At 58.7% G+C, this 24,688-nt stretch overlaps 5 protein-coding genes and 6 non-coding genes across 14 annotated transcripts in view; 6 read left to right on the top strand and 5 right to left on the bottom strand.

The window, feature by feature from the left end:
- Positions 1 to 14,121, bottom strand: part of LOC129736145 (ferritin, higher subunit-like) — a 42,229-nt gene extending 28,108 nt beyond the window's left edge. Inside the window, exon 1 of one of the 3 annotated variants that reach the window (XM_055711085.1) lies at positions 14,108 to 14,121. The gene's annotated coding sequence lies outside the window, so the exon portion shown is untranslated. Of the gene's footprint in view, positions 1 to 7,954; positions 7,969 to 8,246; positions 8,269 to 14,107 lie in introns of those variants that run through there. The other 2 variants (XM_055711083.1, XM_055711084.1) reach the window with 2 other exon arrangements.
- TRNAA-CGC (transfer RNA alanine (anticodon CGC)) lies at positions 143 to 214 on the bottom strand. The gene has a single exon. It is a non-coding gene; the product is annotated as a tRNA-Ala (tRNA).
- TRNAS-GCU (transfer RNA serine (anticodon GCU)) lies at positions 354 to 435 on the top strand. Its single transcript has one exon. It is a non-coding gene; the product is annotated as a tRNA-Ser (tRNA).
- On the top strand, positions 932 to 1,005 carry TRNAN-GUU (transfer RNA asparagine (anticodon GUU)). Its single transcript has one exon. It is a non-coding gene; the product is annotated as a tRNA-Asn (tRNA).
- On the bottom strand, positions 1,174 to 1,244 carry TRNAG-GCC (transfer RNA glycine (anticodon GCC)). Its single transcript has one exon. It is a non-coding gene; the product is annotated as a tRNA-Gly (tRNA).
- LOC102050039 (histone H2B 5) lies at positions 1,852 to 2,490 on the top strand. Its single transcript, XM_005436320.4, has one exon. It carries the CDS (start codon positions 1,918 to 1,920, stop codon positions 2,296 to 2,298), a length of 381 nt encoding a protein of 126 aa, XP_005436377.1. The 5' UTR covers positions 1,852 to 1,917; the 3' UTR covers positions 2,299 to 2,490.
- On the bottom strand, positions 2,759 to 4,466 carry LOC114015130 (histone H2A type 1-like). The gene is made up of 2 exons (XM_027801231.2): positions 4,265 to 4,466; positions 2,759 to 2,960 (listed from the first exon to the last, which is right to left on the bottom strand). Exons 1-2 carry the CDS (start codon positions 4,464 to 4,466, stop codon positions 2,821 to 2,823), a joined length of 342 nt encoding a protein of 113 aa, XP_027657032.2. The 3' UTR covers positions 2,759 to 2,820.
- Positions 5,211 to 5,283, top strand: TRNAK-UUU (transfer RNA lysine (anticodon UUU)). Its single transcript has one exon. It is a non-coding gene; the product is annotated as a tRNA-Lys (tRNA).
- Positions 5,451 to 5,522, top strand: TRNAQ-CUG (transfer RNA glutamine (anticodon CUG)). The gene has a single exon. It is a non-coding gene; the product is annotated as a tRNA-Gln (tRNA).
- SLC27A5 (solute carrier family 27 member 5) lies at positions 8,772 to 18,087 on the top strand. Of its 2 annotated transcripts, XM_055711079.1 has the most exons (10): positions 8,773 to 9,382; positions 12,145 to 12,354; positions 13,030 to 13,188; positions 14,174 to 14,298; positions 14,403 to 14,597; positions 15,518 to 15,608; positions 15,852 to 16,050; positions 16,145 to 16,242; positions 17,083 to 17,213; positions 17,696 to 18,087. In XM_055711079.1, the coding sequence occupies exons 1-10, from the start codon at positions 8,887 to 8,889 to the stop codon at positions 17,870 to 17,872; spliced, it is 1,881 nt and encodes a 626-aa protein (XP_055567054.1). In that variant the 5' UTR covers positions 8,773 to 8,886; the 3' UTR covers positions 17,873 to 18,087. The 2 variants fall into 2 exon arrangements, with proteins under 2 accessions (XP_055567055.1, XP_055567054.1); XM_055711080.1 differs by lacking the exon at positions 17,083 to 17,213 and having other exon boundaries at positions 8,772 to 9,382.
- Positions 18,088 to 18,612: 525 nt separating this feature from the next.
- On the bottom strand, positions 18,613 to 22,129 carry LOC114015128 (THAP domain-containing protein 7). The gene is given in 7 exon segments (XM_055711081.1): positions 18,613 to 19,227; positions 19,229 to 19,253; positions 19,329 to 19,401; positions 19,404 to 19,468; positions 20,209 to 20,364; positions 21,204 to 21,283; positions 22,048 to 22,129. Coding segments are annotated over 6 exon segments (915 nt in total). The 5' UTR covers positions 22,048 to 22,129; the 3' UTR covers positions 18,613 to 18,711.
- Positions 22,130 to 24,688: the final 2,559 nt, after the last annotated feature.

Genomic DNA, 24,688 nt, shown 5'->3' with positions numbered 1-24,688 from the left:
GGGGCGGCAGGCAAAAATAAATCAGGTTAGAGGGGCGTCACGTCCTTACCCCCCAACTACCCTGGGGACCCACCCTCAATAAAAAAAAAAACCAACCAAAAAATCCCAACCAAAAACAGGGAGAGGGTACCCCAGCCCCCGCTGGAGATGCCGGGGATTGAACCCGGGACCTCATACATGCGAAGCATGCGCTCTACCGCTGAGCTACATCCCCTGCTGACGCTACTCGCCCGCCGCCACCCTTGGCGCCGCCTTCCTGGGTTGAAGCTCCGCCCCCTCACCCCGCCCCTTCCTTTAGGCCCTCCCACGGTTACTGCGCCCCATGGTGGCACGGGCGGAAGGCGCAACAGACAGACGAGGTGGCCGAGTGGTTAAGGCGATGGACTGCTAATCCATTGTGCTCTGCACGCGTGGGTTCGAATCCCATCCTCGTCGAGGAGTTTAGATTTTGATCTTCCCTTGGCCACCCCAATTCCATTGCCTTTTTGCGCCCCTCGCACCTTCCCTCCCCCCCCCCTTCCCGCCCCACTCCCTTTTCTTTTAACAAGTGGTTTTGGGGCCCCGCACAGTCCCACAGATGAGCAATCCCCCTGTACGTGCTCCCTGCCATTCTTACTTGCCCCCTCCAATTTTTTTGTCCCCCTCCCCGCAATTTTCAGCCCCCCTCCTGTTGCAGGAAGGCCCCCCCCCCGTGCAATTTTCCAAGCCCCCTCTGTTTAATTTTTTGCAGGATATGGGGAGGGACACCCACCTTGCAGGTGGTGAGGCACCGTGCTAACCCCCACCCCCCCTTCTATTGCAGGTGCAGGACTCCCCCCGATGCAATTTTCAAAGCCCTTCCCCCCCCCCCCCCCCTCCAAATTTGCACCGGGCAGCTCATCCCAGCGAGTGCCCGGGGTCGGGAGTGGCGGCGGGGCCGGCCGGCACGCGCGTCTCTGTGGCGCAATCGGTTAGCGCGTTCGGCTGTTAACCGAAAGGTTGGTGGTTCGATCCCACCCAGGGACGCGTTTAATTTTTTTTTGTTTTTTTCCACCTGTGTTTTATTTTTGGAAGCGGAGGACATGAATTGAAGCGCGGTCGCGTTGTCATGTTCCCGGTGGAGCAAACGGGGCTGGAAAAACGGGTGAAGCGGGGAAAAAAAGTGAGGTGGGAAGAGGGGAAAAAAAGCAGGTTTGCATTGGCCGGGAATCGAACCCGGGCCTCCCGCGTGGCAGGCGAGAATTCTACCACTGAACCACCAATGCCCCGATGAGCGTCTTCTAAGTGACCACAAACCAAGGAGGTTCACCCCCGAGCGGCCCCACGACGCATAAACTCTGTTTATTTACAAGGGGTGACCCCGTGCTAATTAAGAAGCCCACCTAATTTCGGATTAATAGCAATCAGCGGCGGAATAGGCTCTTCCCTTGGGCTGCGCGCTCCCACCGCCCGCCATTTGAATTTCGCGCGCCCAGCGCTGATTGGCCGCAGCGGGAGGGTAGGCGGGGCCAGTCCTGGGGGCAGAGCAGGGACCGAGCGGCTCCGGGGCCGCCCCAGAGCCCGGGACCCGTCGCCGGGGTCCCCCGGGGCTGCCTTTGCCCCCCACCAGTGCGGCACCGAGCCTGCCCGGGGCCCAGCGCGGTCCCTACGGTGCGCGGCGGCATCCAAACGCCGCTATCCGATTGGCTGTTACTCAAGGCGCTGAGCGTCCAATTGGCTCAGCGTCCAATCAGAACGCTCTATTTCGAGCCGGGCTATTTGCATGCGCGGGGTCTCACCGCCCGGCGCGCTGTGCGCTGCTTCAGCCAATGGGAGTGCGCGACGTACGAAGCCCTCATTTGCATAACGCCGCTATAAAAGCGGCGCCGCCCGCCCGGCACTTCACTCCGTTGTGCGCGGAGGCTGCAGCGGTTGCGGGGAGCGTTGGCTGAGAGCGCGATGCCGGAACCGGCGAAATCGGCGCCCGCCCCTAAAAAGGGCTCCAAGAAAGCGGTGACCAAGACCCAGAAGAAGGGGGACAAGAAGCGGCGGCGCAGCCGTAAGGAGAGTTACTCCATCTACGTCTACAAAGTGCTGAAGCAGGTGCACCCTGACACCGGCATCTCTTCCAAGGCCATGGGCATCATGAATTCTTTTGTCAACGACATCTTTGAGCGCATCGCGGGGGAGGCGTCCCGCCTGGCTCACTACAACAAGCGCTCCACCATCACCTCCCGGGAGATCCAGACGGCCGTGCGGCTCCTGCTGCCTGGTGAGCTGGCCAAACATGCCGTCTCCGAGGGCACCAAGGCCGTCACCAAATACACCAGCTCCAAGTAGAACGGCCGCAGCCGCCTGCAGGACCCCGCCCGGCCCAACTCAACCCAACGGCTCTTTTCAGAGCCCCCCACCTTCCTCCTAAAGAGCTGATATTGCTGCTGAGACACCCCCTTTGCAGGGATCTTTACAGTTTGTATGTCGCGTGGGGTGTTGCGATAGCGCCTGGATACTTTAAAATCCTTCTAAAATTTATAGGTTTTGAGGTTTTTAGCCAACAAACGTCGTGAAGGGGGTTATTTTCCCCCTCTATCATCCCTGGTGGGGGTTACCCGTCGGCGATGCCGCTTTTCCCCTTCAAACCGTTGCTCCGTTCTGATTGGTCCGCCTGGACGCGAACGTCACGGCGGCGCGAGCCGCAGCGCGGGTTTCCCTCTGGTCCGCATCGGGGTTAGAGAAACCCTGTGGGGCGGGGTCTCCGCGCCCATTTCGGGCGTGGGGCTGCGCGGCAGGGAGCGTCCCGCTGTCCCCCCGCCCCCGACGCGCAGAGGGGAGCGGTCGGTGTCCGTAGGTGGGGGTTGTGCGTTACTTACGCCCCCGCGTGGTGCCTGAGCGGGGGTTACGCTCCGGATTGCGCCGCTCAAAAGGCTTTGCGGGTAACCTGGCGTCTGCGGGGGTTCGAGGGTGGAACTGAGGCTCTTCTGGACTCTTCAAACGCTGTAGCGCTGTAAAAAAAGTTGAGTTTTAATATAAAAAGCCTTAATAAGAGAGGCTTCAGTACTAGCGCTGAGGTGTGGGGGGGGGGGGAGTGACCCCCGCACCTTATTTTCTGTCTTTTCCTTAATAATTAGTTTTTTAATAAGTAATTGGGACATGCTCTTCCCGCGTGGGGGCGACGTGCCTGACTTTTAGTGGCGTTATCGCGTTTGGGGTCTCGCTGGAGACACTTTGGCCCGCAGCGGTGGCGCCCGCCGTGGCTCCAAAACACCACGGATCCAAACGGCGCTCGGCCACTGGCTGAGTCGAGACAGCAGCGACCAATCAGACGCGGGCTTCGGAGCCTCTGGAGTGGCGTGGTCAGAGGTGCCGCGCAGGGGCTGTATCAACCAATGGGAGGACGTGGATTGGAACCTTCATTTGCATAAGGCCAAGCGGTTCACCGCTGGAGGTACCCGCCGGCCCCGAGGCGGGGAGGCGGTGACAGAGGCCGCGAAGGGCGACGAGAAGCGGCTGCTCCTCCTCCTCCGGCGGACTGAGCAGTTGCGCCTCGACCTCCTCCATCGCCGGCACCAAAGGAGGGGGCCCGGCTGTAGCTTGCGCCCTCAACACAGCGCTTCTGGGAGGCAGCCGCTTCTTAAAGCTGCGCGATTTATTGAAGTCACTTTCAAGTGTTATAAAAAAACAAGTCTGGGGGTATTTTTCACCTAGAAATGTATTGAATTTTCAGGTGTTTCTAGGTAACACCTCTTTTAACCAAGCTACCTGCTCTGAATTAACACCTTGCCTGATCAGAGCCCTTCTCACGTTGTGTTGGGAAATGTCTCCTTGTATGGCCTCTTTTGTGGGCAAAGCTCATCTCCACAGTACTTGTATATTTTCATTCCTCCTCTTTTTGGAGTTAAGGCATTTTGAGATGATGGTCCTTCATCCTGTTTTTGAGCCCCGATGCCCCCACCATGGATTAAAACCTGGGTCAGGAATTAATGCTTGTTAACACCAGCACCCCTCCTGCTCCTCCAGCCCTTTTCCTGAAGCAGTGGGTGGCTCTGAAAAGAGCCTTTGGGTTTCAAAATCAAACAAAAACCTCCAGGTTTTAGCTTTGAGTGGCTTGTCCTGCTGTGTCACTTGCCCTTGGCCTTATGGCTCTCCGTCTTCTTTGGCAGCAGCACAGCCTGGATGTTGGGCAGAACACCCCCCTGCGCGATGGTGACCCCCCCAAGCAATTTGTTGAGCTCCTCATCATTGCGCACAGCCAGCTGGAGGTGCCGGGGGATGATCCGTGTTTTCTTGTTATCCCGCGCAGCGTTACCTGCCAGCTCCAGAATCTCAGCTGTCAGGTACTCCATCACTGCAGCCAGATATACGGGGGCTCCGGCGCCCACCCGCTCGGCATAGTTACCCTTCCGCAGCAGGCGGTGAACGCGGCCTACAGGGAACTGGAGGCCGGCGCGGGACGAGCGGGACTTTGCCTTAGCCCGGGTTTTGCCCCCCTGTTTCCCCCTGCCCGACATCACCACTCGCTCCACTACCGGCACTGCTACCCCCCCCACCGCCGCCCTGCCTCTTATACCCCGCCGCGGATCGAAACGCTTCCTTCCCATTGGCTTCTCCCCCCCCCCCCCGCAGGAGAACCAATAGAACAGAGCGAACTTCTGACCAATAGGAGCTCGAGATTTGGATCCGCTTCATTTCCATGCGGGCCGTGGCCAATCAGCGAGGTGGACGATGGGGCGGAGAGGTTATAAAGAGATGCCGGGAGGCGGCTCTGCTGAGCGGCGGGTTAAACGCCTCGCTCGCTCCGTCCAGCCGTCTGTGATGCTTATCAGCAATTTTTTTTAATCTAGTAAATTAATTTTTAAAATATTAATAGTTCAGTGCAAGGCTGATGTGGGGCTAAGGGCCAACGGCTGGCTCCCTCTCTCCCCCCACGGGGACTTTCAAAGCGTAGGCGGTGATACAGGCGATGGTATGGACGCTGATTGGCCACGCTGCTGGCTGGCAGCCTTCCCATTGGTCCGCGGGGGAGAAGAGGACCTGGGGGGGGCAGTTCTCACTCAGGTCCGCCCTCAACTGTACCAACGGCACTCCGCTGCCCCGCGGCTGCGGGTTCCCCCCCCCCCCCCCCATCACCTCCAAATCCTTAAAAATGGCCATTTTTACCCCCAGAACCCCCTTTTTTCTCCCCGACCTGGGTGTTCCAGCCCTCCCCCTGCAGTTGCGGCCCATGGGGAGGTGCCGGGCGGCTGCCGGCAGGAGCCCGGATAGCTCAGTCGGCAGAGCATCAGACTTTTAATCTGAGGGTCCAGGGTTCAAGTCCCTGTTCGGGCGGACGCACCCGTACTTTTTTTCCCCTTCCCCTGATCACCCTCCCCCTCCCCAGGCTCCACCCTCCCTATCCCCCCTCGGGGCTCGGGTGGTTTTTGTTGGTTTTTTTTTTTCCCGCGGCGGAGGCGGCGCGCAGGCGTGTGGGTGCGATGGCGGTGCCCGGCCGGGCTGGTCCCATGGTGTAATGGTTAGCACTCTGGACTCTGAATCCAGCGATCCGAGTTCAAATCTCGGTGGGACCTTCCTTTTGCGCCGCGGTCACCCTGGGTGTGCACCTCCCCCCGCCGGGGGCGGGGATCCCTGGGGGACAGGGAAGGCGGGGGGTCCCTGCCCCGTGTCCCACACCGCAGGGGGACACCCTTTTAGGGACTCTGTGCCCCAAAGGGTGTCACTCCCGCAGGTATGAAGTGAGTCGCTGTAAACGTGACACACCCCCACACCCCACACCCCCCCCCTCACTGGGGACCCTGCGTGGCATCCCCTGTGGGACCCCCGCCCCCACTGAGGACGCTGTGTGGCATCCCCTGTGTGATACACCCCCCCCAGGGACCCTGTGTGACATCCCCTGCGTGGCATCTCCTGTGGGACCCCTCCCCCTACTGGGGACCCTGTGTGGCGTCCCCTGTGTGATCCCCCCCACTGGGGACCCTGCGTGGCGTCCCCTGCATGACACCCTCCCCTGGGGGCCCTGTGTGACCCCCCCACGTGTGACATCCCTTGTGGAACCCCCCCACTGGGGACCACTTGTGACATCCCACCCGTGACATCTGTCACAGATCACGTGTGATCTTGTACATGTGACACCCTCCCCTCCCCCTTTGGGGACTGTGCGTGACATCCTGGGGGGGGTGTGTCAGTGTGACACCGCGTTGGGGACGGCGTGTGACCACCCACTATGGTCACTGTGTGGCACCCAAAGGGGTTGTGACACCCCATCAGGGACCACCTAGGAAGTCCCTAGTGTCCGCCACCCTCCTTGGGGACCCCAAGTGCCACCTGGAGGGGGAGGTGACCTCACATTACCCTGTCCCCCAGGGGAAGGGAAAGTGACTCTGCAGCCTGGGCTCTCCCAGTGCCTCCCAGTCCCACTGCCACCGCAGGAGGATGTGACTCCTCCTGCCCCACGTCCCAGATGATGGTGACCCTCCTCCTCACCGAGTGATTGGGCACGAAGGGACCACCACACCCAGAGGTTTGGTGGCCCTGGGCAGGGGGACGGGACCCCCAACCAGCCCCAGGTCCCTTGCTGATGGCACAGGACAGGGGACAGGGACAGGTGTGGGGACAGGAGACCCTCATCACCCCCCAAAAATTAATCTCCTTCAGGGCAACCCCAAAGCAGGACCTCACCAGTGGGGACAACCAGACCCAGGTCAACCCCAGCACCCATCCCCTCACCCCAACCCAAAGTCCCCTCACCGTGAGACTGCTTTGGCTCCAGTGTTCCCAACCCCAGCAAACGATGACCCCAAAATTACAAAATCTGGAGCAAAGGGCAATGCCCGGCGCATTTCACCCAAGTTTTCCACCAGCTGCCAAAAAAATATTTGATCCTCGGGATTATTTTATAGTGTGTAAACACCCGGGCTTGCAAATCGGAGGCAAAGGTGAACCACGCGGCGCCGCAGCCGCGCCAAACCCGTCGGGTTCTTTCTGTTTGTTCTTCTTTCTTTATTTTATTTTATTTTTTAATTAGCAGGAAGATCGCTTCTCCCATCAAGAAACGGCTTGCCAGGTGCTCACGCCCAAGTTGGGGATTTCAACGGCAAATGTTTCGGGTTTTTTTTCCCCAAAAAAGACTTTTGGCTTCACCATGGGCATGAGGTGGGGGGTGGGCTGCTCCGGTTGGGACAGGTGTCCCGAGGAAATGGGGAAGAAGGTTTTGTGGGGGCGGCCTTCCCACATGGGAGCACTGATAAACAGCGGGCAGGCTGATTTCATGGGTTTTGCAATGGAAGGAGAAATGCTGGAGGTGTTTGGGGTCTCACCTGGAGATGTTGGAGAGGTTTGGGGTCTCAGCTGGAGGTGTTGGAGGTGTTTGGGGTCTCAACTGGAGATATTTGGGGTCAGCTGGAGATACTTGGGGTCTCAACTGGAGATGTTGGAGGTGTTTGGGGTCTCAATTGGAGATGCTTGGGGCCAGATGGAGGTGTTTGGGGTCACCTGGAGATGTTGGAAAGGTTTGGGGTCTCACCTCGAGGTGTTTTGTGTCAGTTGGACATACTGAAAATGTTTGGTGTCCCACCTGGAGGTGTTTGAGGTCAGTTGGAGACACTGAAGAAATTTGAGGTCTCACCTGCAGATGTTGGAGGTGTTTGGGGCCACCAGGAGGTGCAGGGGGCTGGATGGAGATGTGGGGGGTTGGGGGGAGACAGGAGGGGGCTGCAGGGGACGTCCCCCAAGTCCGGGGGCCCTAGGTGAGCTGCGTTCTCCACACACCTGAGGGAGCAGGGGCTGCTCACAGGGGTGCTGCTGGGTGCACCCCAACGCATAACCCGAGTCCGAGGGTGGGTGAACAGACGGGTGGTCAGAGGGGTGGACAGATGGATGGATGAGTGGACAGGCAGATGGGTGGATGGATGGACAGATGGCTGAATGGGTGGCCAGATGGACAGATGGCTGGAGCAACAGATGGGTGGCCACACGCTTGGCTGGGTTGATGGATGGACACACGGATGGATGGATGGATGGACACATGGATGGATGGACACATGGATGAGTTCATGGCTGGACACATGGATGGCTGGACACATGGATGGCTGGGTTGATGGATGGACACACGGATGGATGGCAACATGGACGGATGGATGGATGGATGGACACATGGATGAGTTGATGGCTGGCCACACAGATGGCTGGCCACACGGCTGGATGGCTGCATGGATGGCTGGATGGACGGATGGCCACATGAATGGCTGGATGGACACATGGATTGATGGATTGATGGCTGGACAGGTGGCCACACGGATGGATGGATGGATGGATGGTTGGAGGGACACATGGATGGGTTGATGGGTGGATGGATGGACAACGGATGGCTTGATGGTTGGCCACATGGATGGGTGGCCACATGGGTGGCTGGATGGGTGGCCACGCAGATGGATGGATGGCCAGCTGAATGGATGGACAGCTGGGTGGCTCAACAGACATGGTGGATCAACGAGGTGTGGGGATCACTGGGTGGGTGGCTCGGTGGGTGGGCAGGAGGATGGACAGACAGCTGGACCGAGCCTGGGTGCGCCGGTGGCCGGCCACTATTCCTACCCTGCTGAGCCTGGCTGGGTGGCAACCACCCGGCATCGCTGAGTAGCCACCAGGATCCCAACAGCGGCCGGACAGACGGACAGAGGAGAATTCTCCTCCTGAGGGCAGCCGGCCAGCTGGGGAGGCGATGGGTGCCACCTGCCCTCGCTGCTCCACGCCCAGGGGCAGGGCTCCTGCGGGGGAGGGTGGGGAAAAAAAAATGGGGAATGGGTGGGAAAAGTCTTGGCAAACACAGTCAAACGCGGCCGGGTGCTGGTGGCAACCGGGGCAAGGTGCGCTTGGGGTGGACCTTGGCCACCAGCACCCAGCGGGTGCCGCTGGGGCCCCGGCACCCCTGTGAGCATGGTGCTGGGCGCCGTGGCGGTGGCGGTGCTGGCCGGACTGGTTTTGTTGCTGTTGCTGGTGCCGCCAGTGACATGGCACTTGGTTCCGTTCCTCTGGGTTGACCTGGTGGCTTTCGGCGCCTTGGTGCGCTCCTCCCTGCGCTGCCAGTGGCGCTTGAACCGCCGACCCCCCATCACCCTCCTCGATGTCTTCCGGGACCACGCTCGCCGCCAGCCACACCAGCCCTTGCTCCGCTTCCAGGAGGAGGTTTACACCTATGAGGATGTGGAACGGCAGAGTAACCGCGCCGCCCGGGCTTTGGGCCAGCACCTGGGGCTCCAACCGGGTCAACCCGTCGGCGTCTTCCTCCCCAACGAGCCCACCTACGTCTGGACCTGGCTGGCCTTGGCCAAATTGGGTTGCCCCATGGCTTGTCTCAACTGCAACGTGCGGGGTCAGGCGCTGCGTCACGCACTCGCTGCCGCCCGCGTCACCCTGCTCCTTGCCAGTCTCGGTGAGCGGCACCTGTGGGGGACCTGGGGGGCATGGGGGGAACCGGGGGGGGGATGGGCAGGTCCCCTTCTCTTACTCCTCACGGGTGTGTGGTGCACACGCGTGTGCGGGGTGGGGTGGGGGAGGTGGGAGGGGGTCAGGGAGAGCTTGTGCGTGTGTTTGCATGGGTGTCAGGATCCATACATGTGTCTGCATGTATGCCTGGGTCTGTACATGTGTCTGCACATGTTTCAGGGTCCATACATGTGTCTGCATGGGTGTCAGGGTCCATACACGTATCTGCACATGTGTCAGTGTCTGTCCATGTGTCTGCACGCATGTCAGGGTCCCTCCATGTGTCTGCATGTGTGTCAGTGTCCATCTGTGTGTCTGCACATGTCTCAGTATCAGTCCATGTGTCTTCACATGTGTCAGGGTCTATACATGTGTCTGCATGCATGTCACTGTCCATGTGCCTGCACTTGTGTCAGTGTTCATACATGTACCTGCATGCATGTCAGGGTCCATACATGTGTCTGCACGTGTATCAGTGTCTGTCTACGGGTTTGTATGTATGTCAGTGCCTGTCCATGTGTCTGCACATGTGTCAGTGTCTGTCCATGTGTCTGCATGCATGTGTCAGGGTCCATACATGTGTCTGCACATGTGCCAGTGTCCATACATGTGTCTGCACGTGTGTCAGGGTCCACCCATGTGTCTGCATGTGTGTCAGGGTCCATACATGTGTCTGCACGTGTGTCAGGGTCCACCCATGTGTCTGCATGTGTGTCAGGGTCCATACATGCGTCTGCATGTGTGTCAGTGTCTGTCTATGGGTTTATATATATGTCAGTGCCTGTCCATGTGTCTGCACACATGTCAGTGTCTGTCCATGTGTCTGTGCACGTGTCAGTGCCTGTGCATGGCTTTGCACAGGTGACAGCGCCTGTGCATGTGTCTACACGCGTGTCAGCATCTGCGTGTGGATTTGCATGTGAGTCACTGCCTGTCTGTGGGTTTGCACACATGTTTGTGCCTGTCTACACACATGCCAGTGTCTGCTCAGGGATTTGCTTGCGTCAGTGGCTACACACATGTCTGCACGCACGCCAGTGTCCATGCATGGATTTCCATGTGTCAGTGTCCGTCCATGTGTCTGCACATGTGTCAGTGCCCGTTTATGTGTTTGCACATGTGTCAGTGTCCATACACGTGTCTGTGCACATATGTCAGTGCCTGTGCATGGATTTGCACGTGTGTCTGCACATCTGGAGTGTCTGCCCATGGCTTTGCACACGTGTTGGTGCCTGTGCGTGTGTCTGCACACATGACAGTGTCCCTGCATGGATTTCCACGTAAGTCAGTGTCTCTGCATGTGTGTCCATGCATGTGTTTCCATGTGGATGTGCATGCTATTGCACGTCTGTCAGTGCTCACGCATGTGTCTGCACGCGTGTTGCTCCTGGTCCATGCATGTCCATGTGTGTCAGTGTCCATGCACGTGCTGGCACACGCATCAGTGTCTCTACATACATTGGCATGCATGTCAGCACCTGTGCACTCATTTGCACACGTGTCGGTGCCTCCACATGCGCCTGCACACTTGTCAACATGCGTCCATGCGTTTACGCGCCCATCAGTGCCTGCGCGTGCATTTGCATACCTGTTGTGCCCACACATGCTCTCACATGCATTTCACATGCGGCACACATGGAAGCGCGTGGCACGGCGGGGCTCTTTACCACACATATGCCAGAGGTTCTGCGTGTCGGGGCTGTATTTGCACCCCTCCCTACACCGTGCTCATGGCTGCTTGTGCAGCCTTTTGCACACACGTGTGCAATGCCCCAGTAAGCGTGTCGGGGCGCAGCGGCCATGCCAAGGACACGGGTTAATCATCGCCAGCCCCTTACCCCAGGGTAAAGGTCCTTTTTTTTTCCTCCCGCCCCCCCCCCCCGTGTGTTGTCTTTGTGGAGGAAGGAGAGAGAAAAACATGGGGGCCGGATGCAGTGGGACCCCGGGGTGCCCATCTGGGGGGGTCAGGGGGCACCCTGGTGTGCTGAGGGCACCGATCGGACCAGAGCACCCTTAGGTGATGCTCCAGGTGGCTCCCCAGGGTGATCGGGGAGTGCTTTTGGGGTGCTTTGAGTGGCCAGCTGGGATCCTCCGGGTGCCAGATTCTTTGGGATCCTTGGGGTGCCCATCCATGATGCCACGGGTGCCCATCTGGTTGAGGTGCCCATCTGGGAGGACACTGGGTGCCCACCTGAGATCTTTGGGGCACACATCCATGATGCCATGGGTGCCTGTCTGGTTAAGGTGCCCATCTGGAGGTACATTGGGTGCCCACCTGAGATCTTTGGGGCACCCATCAATGATACCACGGGGGGACATTGGGTGCCCACTTGGGGTCCTTGGGGCACCCATCCATGATGCCATGGGTGCCTGTCTGGTTGAGGTGGCCATCTTGGGGGGACATTGGGTGCCTACCTGAGATCCTTGGGGCACTCACCTGAGATCTTTGTGGCACCCATCCATGATACCATGGGGGGACATTGGGTACCCACTTGGGGTCCTTGGGGCACCCATCCATGATGCCATGGGTGCCTATCTGGTTGAGGTGCCCATCTGGGGTCCTTGGGGCACCCATTCATGATGCCATGGGTGCCCATATGGTTGAGATGCCCATCTAGGCAGACATAGGGTGCCCGTCCCTGACCCTTTGGGTTCTCCCCTTGGGTCTTCATCCACCCTGGACCTCCCCATGTCTCCCCCTCCCCACAGATCTCCAGGCCGCCGTGGAAGAGGTGCTGCCAGCCCTGCAGCACGATGGCATCCGTGTCTTCTACCTGAGCTCCACGTCCCCCACACCGGGCGTCGAGGCCCTGCTGCCCACCATCAAGGCAGCCTCTGATGAGCCCCTGCCCAGCCATCACCGTGCTGGCACCACCGCCAGCTCCAAGGCCATGTACATCTACACCTCTGGCACCACCGGTGAGGCTGTGGGGCCAGGAACCCCCAAGGTGGGAGGGTCTTCTCCTTGGAGAAGGGCAACTGGGAGGTTTTGGGTGTGATGGGTGAAGGTGCCGAAGGTTGTCCCCCTGTGGGTAAGGTGGGGCAGGTGATGGTAGGGAGTTGGAGGCATCTTGTGGAGGCCTTTCTCCAACCCTGACCATCGTGGGGCCACCTGGGCCAGGTTTCTCCTGGTCATGTCCATGCGAGGGTTGGGTATCTCCAGGGCTGGAAACCCATCATGTCCCTGGGCCTGTCCTCCTTGGCATGGGGTGGGACCTCCGTCATCCAATCCTGACCCCAACCCAGTTCCCACCCCAACCAACGTGGGTGCATCTGGATGAGTTTCCTCACAGCTCCTCCCAGCAAGGTCTGGAGACCTCCAGGGCTGGAGACCAGCCATGTCCCTGGGTCTGTCCTCCTTGGCATGGGGTGGGACCTCCCTCACCCAACTCTGACCCCAAACCAGCTCCCACCCCAACCAACACAGGCACATCTGGATGAGGTTCCTCACAACTCCTCCCAACAAGTTCTGGAGACCCACCACCCCGCAGGATGGGTTTTGCCCTCCTATCCCACCCTTCATCCCCAGGACCTCCCATTCTACATGGAACCCCCTGAAGAAGACATTTCCCACCCTCTTCTCCCACCCCGCAGGGCTGCCCAAGGCAGCAGTGATCACCGAGAAGAAGCTGATGATGGTGGCCAGCCTGGGTCGGCTCTGTGGCCTGCGGCCTGATGATGTAATCTACACGACGCTACCGCTCTACCACTCAGCTGGGCTGCTTATCGGGGTGGGAGGGTGCTTCGAGGTCGGTACGTACCCCATGGCCCACGTGGCCTGGCCAGCATGGCCATGGTGTGGGCAAGGGTGGGCAGAGAGGGGGGGTGGAGATGATGGATGGATAGAGAAATGTGTGGAGAGAAGGAAGAGGAAGGAGAAAACCAGGTCCATAGATGGGTGAGTGATGGACAGATGGGTTGGGTGAACATTTTAGATGGACGGATGGATGTTTGATGGAGATGGACAGATGTTTGATGGAGATGGACAGATGTTTGATGGAGATGAATGGATGGATGTTTGATGGATGGATGTTGGATGGGGATGGATGTTGGATGGAAATGGATGGATGGATATTTGGTGGAGATGGTTATTTTATGGAGATGGACAGATGTTTCATGAAGATGGGACGTTTTCAGGAGATGGGTATTTTATGGAGATGGATGAACAGATGTTTGATGGAAATAGGTATTTCATGGAGACAGGCAGATGTTTCATGGAGATGGGACGTTTTCAGGGGATGGACGGACAGCTGTTTCACGGAGGTGGATGTTTTCAGAAGATGGGTGGAGAGATGGTTTATGGAGCTGGGTATTTTATGGACACAGATGGACAGAGATGTTTTATGGCAATGGATTAACAGACGGCTTATGGACAGATGGACAGTTTATGGAGATGGATGGATGGATTGGATAGAGATATATTTTTTTTTATATAGGGAGGGACAGACGTTTTGGAGATGGATTGAAGGATGATGGAAAAATGTGAGGATAGAGGGAAGGGAAGAAGAAAGAGAAAAGGAGAAAGATCTCTGTAGTGGGGTGGGATGGCGGGTGGCCAGGTGGCCAGAGACATGACAAAGTTTAGGGATGGAGAAGGAGTCAGATGAAGACGGAAAAGGAGGACATCTAGATAATGGGTGACTGTGGGGTGGGCAGGACAGATCCTCATGGGGATGGATGGATGGATGGATGGATGGATGGATGGATGGATACCCATCACCCTGCCACATCCCCACAGGAGCCACCTGCGTCCTACGGGCCAAGTTCTCTGCCTCCCAGTTCTGGAATGACTGTCGCCGCTACAACGTCTCTGTCATCCAGTATGTGGGCGAGCTCATGCGCTACCTCTGCAACACGCCCAAGGTAAGGTCCCCACCAGCCCCAAATCCACCTCGGAGGCCGAGTGGTGGGCAAGGAGGTGCTGTGGGGCGCACCCTGAAGTGGTCCTTCTCTTTGTCACCCCACAGCGCCCCAATGACCGGGAGCACGGGGTGCGCATGGCGTTGGGCAATGGCCTGCGGGCAGAGGTGTGGAAGGAGTTCCTCCAACGCTTTGGGCCCATCTCCATCTGTGAGTTTTACGGGGCCACTGAGGGCAACGCTGGTTTCATCAACTACACCGGCAAGATCGGAGCCGTGGGCAGAGCCAACATGTTCCTCAAGGTGAGGTGATGATAGTGTTTGGGGGTGAGGAAGCTCCTCAAGGTGAGATGGTGATGATGGTGTTTGGGGGTGGGGAAGCTCCTCAAGGTGACCTGATGATGATGACGGGGTGTGTGTGTGGTGGGGAAGCAAACGCTGGCTGCCTCGGGGAGACCTGATATGGCACCTCCAGTTGGGTTGGTGCCAAGAGTAGGGGGTTGTCCAGGGGACCCTCTTCACGGTACTGTCAACAGTGACCTCCCTGGGGAAGCCAACGCCTGTCCGTCAGGTTGGGTTGAATCCCAAGCAGGATCTCCAGGGCCCCTCTTTTTCACATCCCAAAGGAATCCCTTCTGCCTGGTTGGCCAATGTTGACCCAGCAGCATTGACTCCAAGTCTTTTGGAGCGTCCAAAAGTGACCTGGACACCTCTATAGCCCCAAGAAAGGCCACTCGGTGTCACTTCTCGGTCCCCAGCCAGCCGGGTGTTGAACAAAAACTGCAAAAATCAGCTTTTCTCCATCTTTTCCCCCCACAGTCACAGCGCTCAGCCTTCTCCCACGGGTCTTTGATTTGAAAGTCAACCGTGAGGAGGTCGGTCAAGGGTCGAATCGATCCAATTAAATCTTATTTTAATATAAAGGGAGATCAACTGGGATTGGAAAACGAGCGGCTATCTGGGATGTTGGCATCTGGGGGAGGCGAGAAGGTGTTTCCGTGGGTGGCAATGAGCAAGTGGGAGAAGGCGGACAGGTGGGAGAAGGCAGACAAGTGGGAGAAGGCAGGTGACCACGTGGGAGGAGGCAGGTGAGCAAGTGGGAGAAGGTAAACAAATAACAGAAGGTGGGACCTGGCATGGGAAGAGAATTCTTCCCACTCTTTTTAATCCCCAAGTTTCTCTTCCACCCACCAGTTTCTCTCTCTCCCTCTTCTGCCCTCCAGAGTTTTGCTCCCTTTGAGCTCATCAAGTACAACGTGGAGGCGGATGAACCCGTACGTGACGAGCGAGGTCTCTGCATCCGAGTCCGCCCCGGTAAGTGGAGATGAGCCTTCCGAGGGCCTTTTTGGAAGGCAAGAGGGGCAGACAGTGGGTTTGAAATGCATCAAACCCACCTCTTGGGCCTTATTGTCACTGTCTTGGTGGCTGGAAGCCACCAGAAACCCCTCAAAGAAAGAGGAACATCATCCCTGCGCACCTGGTGGGGCGTGGAGGTGACATTCCCCAGGGCCAAGGTGGTTCCTGACCAGCCTCCAACCCTCCTTTCCCTCCCTGAAGGTGAGACAGGGCTACTGGTCATCAAAATCACCAAGAACACCCCATTCCATGGCTACGCGGGCGATTCCCAGAAGACAGAGAAAAAGATCTTGAGGGATGTCTTGGTCAAAGGTGATGCCTTCTTCAACAGCGGTGACCTCCTTGTGATTGACCATGAAAAATTCGTCTATTTCCAGGACCGCGTGGGAGATACTTTCCGGTAACTCTGTTGCTCTCACACCCATGGCTGGGTAGGCAACGCCACCTACCAACCCAAATCCCCCCCTCACAGCTTCATCCCTTCTCCTCCCCAGGTGGAAAGGTGAGAACGTGGCCACGACAGAGGTGGAAGCCACTCTTGCCATGGTGGACTTCATCCAGGAGGTCAATGTCTATGGGGTGTCTGTGCCAGGTGAGTACAGGGTGGTGCAGGGGGCCATTGAGTTGGACCAAACTAAGAATCCGGTGAGGTTTCAGCCACGTGATGTGCCCCCAGGTGGCCTGGGTGGCCACCAAGAAGCCTCAAGTAGAACAGAAGGGACCTACAACCATCACCTAGTCCAACTTCCTGACCACCTCAGGGCTCAAGTGACCCAAAATAAGAGTCTGGTATCGGTTTTAGCTCGTGATTATCGCCACAATGGTCCAAAGAGCCAGCAAGAAGACTAAACCAGGATTAGGTTGCTCCGAAGAAGCATCTAGTATGGTTTGGGGCAAGTAACATGTCCACAGAATGGCCCAACTGGCCACCAAAAAGGTTAAAGTAGGACTTACTGACCCAAAGGAAGTTTCTGGCATGGCTTTGGCACACAGTGGGCACCTGTGAAGGTCCTGAGTGGCCACTGGGAAGGTTAAAGGGGGACTTGGTTGCCCAAACCAAGCATCCAGCATTGTTTTGGGCATACAAGGTGGCTACTTGGACCCCTTGCAGGAAGTCCAAGCATCCACCGAGAAAAGTAAAATGGAATTTGGTTGCCCAAAGAAAGTGTCCATTGCCATTCTGAGCACACAGGGTGCCACTGTAATGGTCCGAGTGGCCACAAATGAGGCGAAAGTGGGAAATGTTGACCCAAAACAAGCATCCAGCGTTGTTTTGGGTACGCGATGTGCCTCCACCATGGTCCCAGCGGCCTCCAAGGCAGCTAAACTAGGACACATTCACCCAAGTGGTCCCCAAAATGGTCCAAGTGGCCACCAAGAAGAATCAAATGAGAATCGGTTGCCCAAAATAACCCTCCGGCGTTGCCTGCAGGGTGCGAGGGGAGGTGCGGCATGGCAGCCATCCGCCTGAAAGCCGGGGCAAGCTTTGAGGGCGAGAGCTTCTACACCTTCACAGGGGACACGCTACCCAGCTACGCAGCCCCCCGCTTCGTGAGGATCCAGGTCAGAGGTCCCAGGGTCCCAGTGGTGGCCGGGGGATGGGTTCGGTTTGGTCTTCTGCCAAATGAGTCCTTTGGATGAAGGGCGACGCAGCTGCGCCCATTTCCGATGGCCATGTTGGGTGTCCCCCATGTTTCCCATGACCATGTTGGGTGTCCCCCAAGTTTCCAACAATGGTACTGGTGTTGGGGTTCGGTGGTGATAGCACCCTGTTGCCGAAGACACTGTCCGTTGATTTCTGGTGATGGTCACCCAAAAAAATCAAATGACCACATCAGAGTCACCCTCTACTGACAACGGTATCAAGGTCCTTCCTTCCCCGTGACTGCTGTGGTCACCCTGTGCCCATGATCTGACGCCACCATTTGGTGCCGCCAGCGGCGTTGAGGTCCCCTATTTCTGAGGACGGTGCCCACGCTGGGTACGCTGTCCCTGCATCCCCACCCCACTACCCCATTTCTGATGACCCCCATCCACCTCCACAGGATACTTTGGAGATCACGGGGACCTTCAAGCAGTGCAAAGGCAACCTCGTCAAAGAAGGCTTCGACCCCAATGTCATCAAAGACCCCCTCTTCTTCCGCGATGACAAGAAGAAATCCTACGTGCCCTTGAACCCCGACACCTACGCCGCCATCCTGGACATGAAGCTCAACCTGTAGAAGAAGGAACCACACCAGGGTCTCCACAGTGGCCCAGGGGGGGCTAATTGCCTCAGGGCAATTAGCAAGACCAATTTGGGGCTAATCAGGCAGTTTTCACATCCTTTGAGGAGTTTTTTAATGGTGTTGGAGCACGAGGAGGGTGACTGGCTGGTCTCGGTGTTCGCTAACCCACCCCAGGCTGGCTGCGGCAATTAAAAGCTTAATTCCAATTATTTGGGTCCAGGTGGGTGCTGGGCTGTTGAGGGGCTGTTTTCCAGGGCCTGATCGATGCTTTTTCCCTTCTGGAGGGGGCAAGTGGTGGCCCAAATCCTCCCTGCTGCCGAGGAGGGAATATTTGCTCAGCACTGGCCTCTTCCTTGCCCACGGGGATGGATTTAGCCCCCGAACACTCTCACATTCCCACCCGGGGCTCATTGAGCTGCTTCAGCTCATCTGTATGGAACAAAATCCATTTATTTCTCTCCCTGACCCAATTTTCTGCTCCATCAATGACTTAAAACTGGCTCGGGAAGGCAGCCCAGGCTCCCCCAATCTCTTGGAGCTGTGTGAGGTGCACTGAGCCCCCACGACCACATCAGCTCCTTCCCACCCTTCCCCATCACCACCGAACGATGTAACTGGCACCAAAGGAGCCCATTTCTCCCTGCTGCCGCTTTCTGCCGGATCGGGTGGCAAAACCGCCTTGCAAGCGCCATCCCGGCTCTTCCTCTCCCAACCGCGAGCCGTCACCCTTTGAATTTTTCATAGAAAAGGTGAAATCTTTTATTTACAAACCTTCCCAGTGGCAGTGGGGCGGGGAAGAGGAGGAGAAGAGCTACGCATCCGTCGGGAACCCTTCACTTGGTGCCATCCCCGAGGAGCTGCAGCTCCACCATCCGTGGGGGGGATTCTTTGGGGGTGCGGCGGATCTCGAGGGGGCCGCGTTGTTCCTGCTGGAGCTCCCCCACGCGAAGCCGCAGGCGTTGCTCGCGTCGTTTACAAGCTTGGAGTTGCCGTTGGGCTTTACTGAGGGCGTCAAGGGCGGCTTCGGCACGACGTTTCCAAAGCAGGGCATTGCCCACCTGGTAGCTGTGCTCACTCTGGATGTACGCTCCCACCGGCGGTGGCAGCCGCAGCATGTAAAGGGAGGGGGATACGGGGCGAGGAGGGGCTGGGGGGGCACCTTCGGGCAGAGCCGGGGTGGCCGTGGCTTCTCCGTCCCCTGTGGCCACCAAAAGGCTTTCTGGGAGGGGGCCACGGGCACCTGAAGGGCCGGGAAGGGCTGGGACACCCCCGTGGTCACCGGCCGGGGGGGCACCAGGGTCTTCGCCTTCCCCCGGGAAGCAGGAGACGTCAGCAGTAAAGGGGGGGTCCCGGGGGGGAAGGAGTGGGGTCCTGCCTGCGGAGGGAAAGAGGAGATTAAATCGGGGGGACCCCGCAGCACACCACCCCTCCCCCACCCCCTGGGACTCACCTCCACCTCCTGGTAGCCCGAAGGGGTTTTGGGGTGTCACTCTTGGGCGCGGGGGGCTTCAGCTTGGTGGCCCGGGGGGTTTGGGGGAGGAAAATTCAAAGACGGTGGGCACGGCCCCTTCCTTGAGACGGTGGTAGCCACTGTGAGGGGTGGAAAAATGAGGGGGGATGTCAGTTGGTGGCATGGGGCACCCCCAAAGGCCCTGGGGAGGGGGATCCTCAAGGTTCCCCATGGTTGTCAGTGTCCTCAGGCTGTCTGCACCCTGCAGCTCTAGGGGGTCCCCAAAAGTCCTGGGGGTGGAGGGGGGGGGCTCCAAGCTCTAGGGCAGACTTTGGGGAACCTCAAAAGCCTTGGGGGGGTCTCCCCAAAATGCTCAGGGGGGACCCACAGCCTGCGAGGTCTCTTGGGTGCCCTAAAGCCCTGAAACAGGAGGATGGGGGTCCGCTGAAAGCCCCTGGGGGGGACCCCAGGGTGCTCCATACCATAACCCCCAGGTCCCTGGGGTACCCCCAAGACCTTTGGGGGGGGGAGCTGGGGTACCCCAAGTCTCTAGGAGAAGGTTTATGGGCCCTAAAAAAGCACTGGGGGGGGATGACACCCCAAAAGCTTTGGCGGGGGGACCCCACGGTGCTCCATAAGCCCCAAAGTCCCGGGGACCCCACAAAAGCACTGCAAGGTGGGGGAATCCCAGCTGGAAAACTGAGGTTGGAGCAAACCATTGCAACCGCTAGTGGGGGAGGATAGACCGAGTCAATTCCCAGTCTGGAACAGTCCATTTTCCATAAAAATGGGGGTGTGTGTTGTGGTGTTAATTAGGCCGACCCATTCTCAACAGGGGAAAGGGGTGGCCTCACACATCGTTAAGTGCTTTGTTAATTACCTGAAGCCGACTATCTCAAAGCAGCTCTTCTCAAAGTGCTGGGAGCAGAAGTAAATGTACTTGGAGGCTGGGTCCCACAGGCCCTCTCCGCTCGCGTCCCGCCGCCGGCTGTTCTCCAGCCACAGTGCCCGCCGCGGGTTGTCCTTCTTGGGCAGCCTGGGGGGAGCACGGGGGGACGGGGGACACACACACACACACACGCACCGGTCAGCTGCAAAACTGTGGCCTCAGATTACCCGCCCCCGCCCCCCCCCCGTTTTCTGCAAGGTTGGAGGGGTGCTCCCGCCCCTGAAAATGGAACAGTCCAGGGAGGCCTGGTTAAAAGGGATGGGGTTAAACCATTCCTAAAATGGGGAGTTGTGGGGGAGGAGCCCTGTACCTGGTGGAAACCATTGCTTCGGGTAGGGGTGGTGGTGGTCTAGCTGGACTAAACCATTGCTAAAGGCAGGGGGGGCACATACTAGGCCAACCCATTGCGCAGGGAAGGGCACACCTGGGCCAAACCATTGCAAAGAGGAGGGGCATACCTGGGCCAAACCACTGATAAAGGGGGGGACACACCTGGGCCAAACCATTGATAACAGGGGGTGCACACCTGGGCTAAACCATTGCTAAAGGGGAGTGGCATACCTAGACCAAACCATTGCCAAAGGAGGGGGAAACACACCTGGGCTAAATCACTGCTAAAGACGTGGGAGGACACTACACCTGGGCCAACCCATTGCAAAGGGTGGGAAGACACGTGGGCCGACCCAAAGAGAGGGGGGAAACAAACAGCTGGGCTAAATCATTACTACAGTGTGTATTGGAGCGCGTGTCTCTGTGTGTGTCTGTGTGCAAACGAAGCATTAAGAGGTGAAAAACCTCCCAAATAAAATCAGCTCAAGGCAGGAACAGGGAGAAGTCCCCTGGCCAGACCATTTTGGGGGGGGCAAAGAAGAGGTCAAGGGGGGAGAGGGGGGGCTGTCCCCCCCAGGTGGTGTGGGGGCACCCACCGGTGGAAGGAGATGCCTCGGTTGCGGGTCTCCCGAGTGTCACGGGTGCAGCAGCCGGCAGCAGAGCAGTGACGGGGCATCTGGGGGGGGGGGGCAGAAAGAGGTGGGTGGAATGAGAAGTATCTCCCACAGGACACCCCCCACCAAATTCAATGCTTTTCCTGCCCCCCAGGTGCCATGCAACCAGCCAGAAGCTTAGACGCCCAACTGCCCCAACCCCAAACCAACTCAGACCCTCATATGCCTCCCCAATCCTTGTGCTACCCCCCGAACCCCAAAAAGCCCTCCAGGACCCCTCCAGACACCCCCAAAGCCCCATGTCCCCCCATCAGATGCCCCCCCCCAGCCAGACCTTGTCCCCAGAGATACCCCAGACCCCCAGATATCCCCCCACATGAGCCACCACAGGCCCTCAAGCTGCCCCAGAGCCTGAAGTGCCCCCCCCCCCCGAGCTGCCCCACACCCACTGGTGCCCCCTACAAGTTCCAGCCCCCCCCCTCGAGTCCCAATGCCCGCCCCGGTGCCCCCTCAGAGCTCTAAGTGCCCCTCTCCCCCCTCCAGGTCATTAAGTCACCGGGGCGGGATAGAGCCGGGGTGGGGGAGCACCAGGGTATCCCCCGGGCTGGGGGGTGGGGCAGATGACGTTACGAGGAGGCAGGGCACCCCAGGGTCGTTGCTAAGGGCCCTTTGGGAGGGCGGCGGTGGGGAAGGGGGTTTGGGGCGGAGCACGCCGGGGCAGGACAACCCCCCTCCCCGCCCCAGGGGGCCTGTTCCTGGGGTGGGGGGGCGGTCTTGGGTCCCTCTGTCCCGTCCCCCCCCTACCCCCGCCCGTGCGCTGCCTCACCTCGGCGCTCCCATCCCGCCGCCACCGCCCCCACCGCCCAGCCCCGGCTCTCGCGAGACGCCGCGGGACTCTCAAATCCACGCCCCTTTCTTCCCCTCATTGGCTGCGCCCCCGCAGGGTGGGCGGTGCGCCTTCAGGCCGTTCCTTCGTTTGCATGCTGCGCTGTCATTGGCCAGAAGAGTCCCTCCCCGCCCTTATTAGCCATGCGAGCCACGCCCCTCCGCCGCGAACTTTTTAAGCCCCGCCCCCCCCCGCCCCCCCCCCCCCCCCCCCCCCCCCGTTTTTTGGGTGTTTCAAACCCCCCCCGCCTACATAGGGCTGCTGTACAACGTTTTGGGGAGGGGTTGACACTACCCCGCCCAGCAGCTGGGATAAGGAGGGTTTCAAGGACCGCCCCCCCAGGTTTTGGGGTGTTTCAAAGCCCCCTGCCCCCATATAGCTACTGTACAACATTTTTGGGGGGTGGTTGACACCTCCCCATCCCCCCAGTTGAAGTAAAAAGGGTTTCAAGGGACCCCCACCAGGTTTAGGGGTGTTACAACGCCACCCCACCTCCCCCCAGGGTTGAGGAATAGTTTACCACCCCCTACTCCCCTCCATTAATGTGCTTTGGGGGGGGGGTGTCCCCCCCAAAAAGAGCTTGGGGATGTTTCCCAGGCCACCAGGCCACCCTCTCCCCAACAGTGTTTTAGAGAGTTTCAAGGCTCCCCCAACATGGGCTCTGGGTGGGGTTCAAGGTGCCCCCCCCCCCCCACACACACACACCACCTGGGGGCCACTCAGGGGCAGATCCATCTTGAAGGTACTTTAATGAGTATGAGCAGGCCCGGCCACAATATACCCCGCCCCAATAAGCCCCGCCCCTGCTCCTTGGGGACCCCCGGAGGCACTTCCAGGGCTGGGCGCCCAGAGGTGGTTTCAAGGGTCCCCCCCAGTGCTGGGGGCAGTTTCCAGGCCACCCCCCGGACCAGCAGCCCTCTGGTGGGGCTCCTTGGGGGCAGTTTCGAGACCCCCCCATGAACCCAGGGGGGTTTCGAGGAGCTCCCGGAGGGTCCAGGGTGAGGACTCGCTGTCCTCGCTGTCCTCGCTGTCCTCGTCCTCCTCCCGCAGCATGCGGCGCACCGTGCGGGACAGCGTCAGTGGGTCGCACCTGGGGGTGGCCCAGGAGGGGTCACGGTGGCGCCCCCCAGAGCCCCCCACTAGCCCATACAGCCCCCCCAGAAACCCCCTTTATCCCATAATCCCCCATACAGCCCCCTGGATGCCCCCACTATCCCATAGTACTCCATACACCCCCCCAGAGCCCACTACCCCATAATCCCCCATACAGCCCCCCCCAAGCCCCCCACTATCCCATAGTACCCCATACAGCCCCCCTGGGAGCCCCCACTATCCCATAATCCCCCACATACCTCTCCAGAGCCCCCCACTATCCCAAAGTAGCCCATATACTATCCCCAGAGCCCCCACTATCCCATAGTACCCTATACACACCCCCAGAACACCCCACTATTCCATAATCCCCCATACAGCCCCCCCAGAGCCCCCCACTATCCCATAATTCCCCACATACTTCCCCAGAGCCCCCCACTACCCCATAATCCCCCATACAGACCCGCAGAGCCCCCCCACTATCCCATAGTCCCCCATACAGCCCCCTTGAGAGTCCCCACTATCCCATAACCCCCCATATACCTCCCCAGAGCCCCCTACTATCCCATAATCCCCATACAGACCCCCAGATGCCCCCACTATTCCATAGTACCCTATACAGCCCCCCCAGAAGCCCCCCACTATCCCATAATCCCCCTGGCCCATACAGCCCCCTCTCAGACCCATAGGGAACTATAGGGTGCTGTAGGGTGCTACTAGAGGCCATGGGGGGGCTATAGGGTGCTATAGGGATCTGTAGGGTACTACTAGGGGGCATGGGTGTTTATAGGGGTCTGGGGGGGCTACAGGGTACTACTGGGGGGCATGGGCATCTATAGGGGGACTACAGGGGCTATAGGGTGCTGTAGAGGCCTATGGTGGCTATAAGCTGCTATGGGGCATATAGAATGCTCTAAGGGTGCTGCAACAAGGTTGTAGTGCTGCAATGGGAAGCTATAGGGTGCTATGGAGTGCTATAGGGGCACAGAGGGAGTGAGAGGGTGCTGGAGGGGCTATAGGTACCCATGGGAGGGATATAGGGTACTACAGGTGGTGATAGGAGCCCATAGGGGGTTACAGAGGGACCTATAGAGGTGCTGTGGGGGAAAACAGGGGGACTATAAGGTGCTATAGGAGGGCTATAGGGGCTCAAAGGGAGCTATAGGGGCCCACGAGGGGGGGAGCTACAAGAGAGCTATAAATAAACTATAGAAAGCTATAGGGTAATACAGGGATGCATAGGGAGCTATAGGGGCTCATAGCTGGGCATATAGGTGGACTAAAAGGAATCTATAGGGTGCTACAGGGAAGCATAGGGACCCATAGGTCCTAGGCTATTAGGAGCCCATAGGGTGCTATAGGGGTGCATAGATACCCCTAGAGGGTCACAGGGGGCTATAAGGAGCCCATACGGTGCTATACAGACGCATAGAGAGCCCTAGAGGGGGATAGGGGTCTATAAGGAGCCCATAGGGTGCTACAGGGGCTC

This window comes from Falco cherrug, chromosome 5, assembly GCF_023634085.1.
Source record: "Falco cherrug isolate bFalChe1 chromosome 5, bFalChe1.pri, whole genome shotgun sequence".
In the NCBI taxonomy this organism is placed as follows: Eukaryota; Metazoa; Chordata; class Aves; order Falconiformes; family Falconidae; genus Falco; species Falco cherrug.
Note: the sequence above shows the minus strand (reverse complement) of the source record. Positions and strands in the feature narration are given on the sequence as shown.

Excerpts from the sequence above, each read along its gene's own strand:
- LOC102050039 (XM_005436320.4), top strand. The coding sequence starts at position 1,918 with ATGCCGGAACCGGCGAAATCGGCGCCCGCCCCTAAAAAGGGCTCCAAG.
- LOC114015130 (XM_027801231.2), bottom strand. The coding sequence starts at position 4,466 with ATGTCGGGCAGGGGGAAACAGGGGGGCAAAACCCGGGCTAAGGCAAAG. Across the intron at positions 2,961-4,264 it reads TGAGATTCTGGAGCTGGCAG|CGCTACAGCGTTTGAAGAGT; the intron begins GTAACGCTGCGC and ends CTTTTTTTACAG.
- SLC27A5 (XM_055711079.1), top strand. The coding sequence starts at position 8,887 with ATGGTGCTGGGCGCCGTGGCGGTGGCGGTGCTGGCCGGACTGGTTTTG. Across the intron at positions 14,598-15,517 it reads GAGCCAACATGTTCCTCAAG|AGTTTTGCTCCCTTTGAGCT; the intron begins GTGAGGTGATGA and ends TCTGCCCTCCAG. Across the intron at positions 15,609-15,851 it reads CTGCATCCGAGTCCGCCCCG|GTGAGACAGGGCTACTGGTC; the intron begins GTAAGTGGAGAT and ends CCCTCCCTGAAG.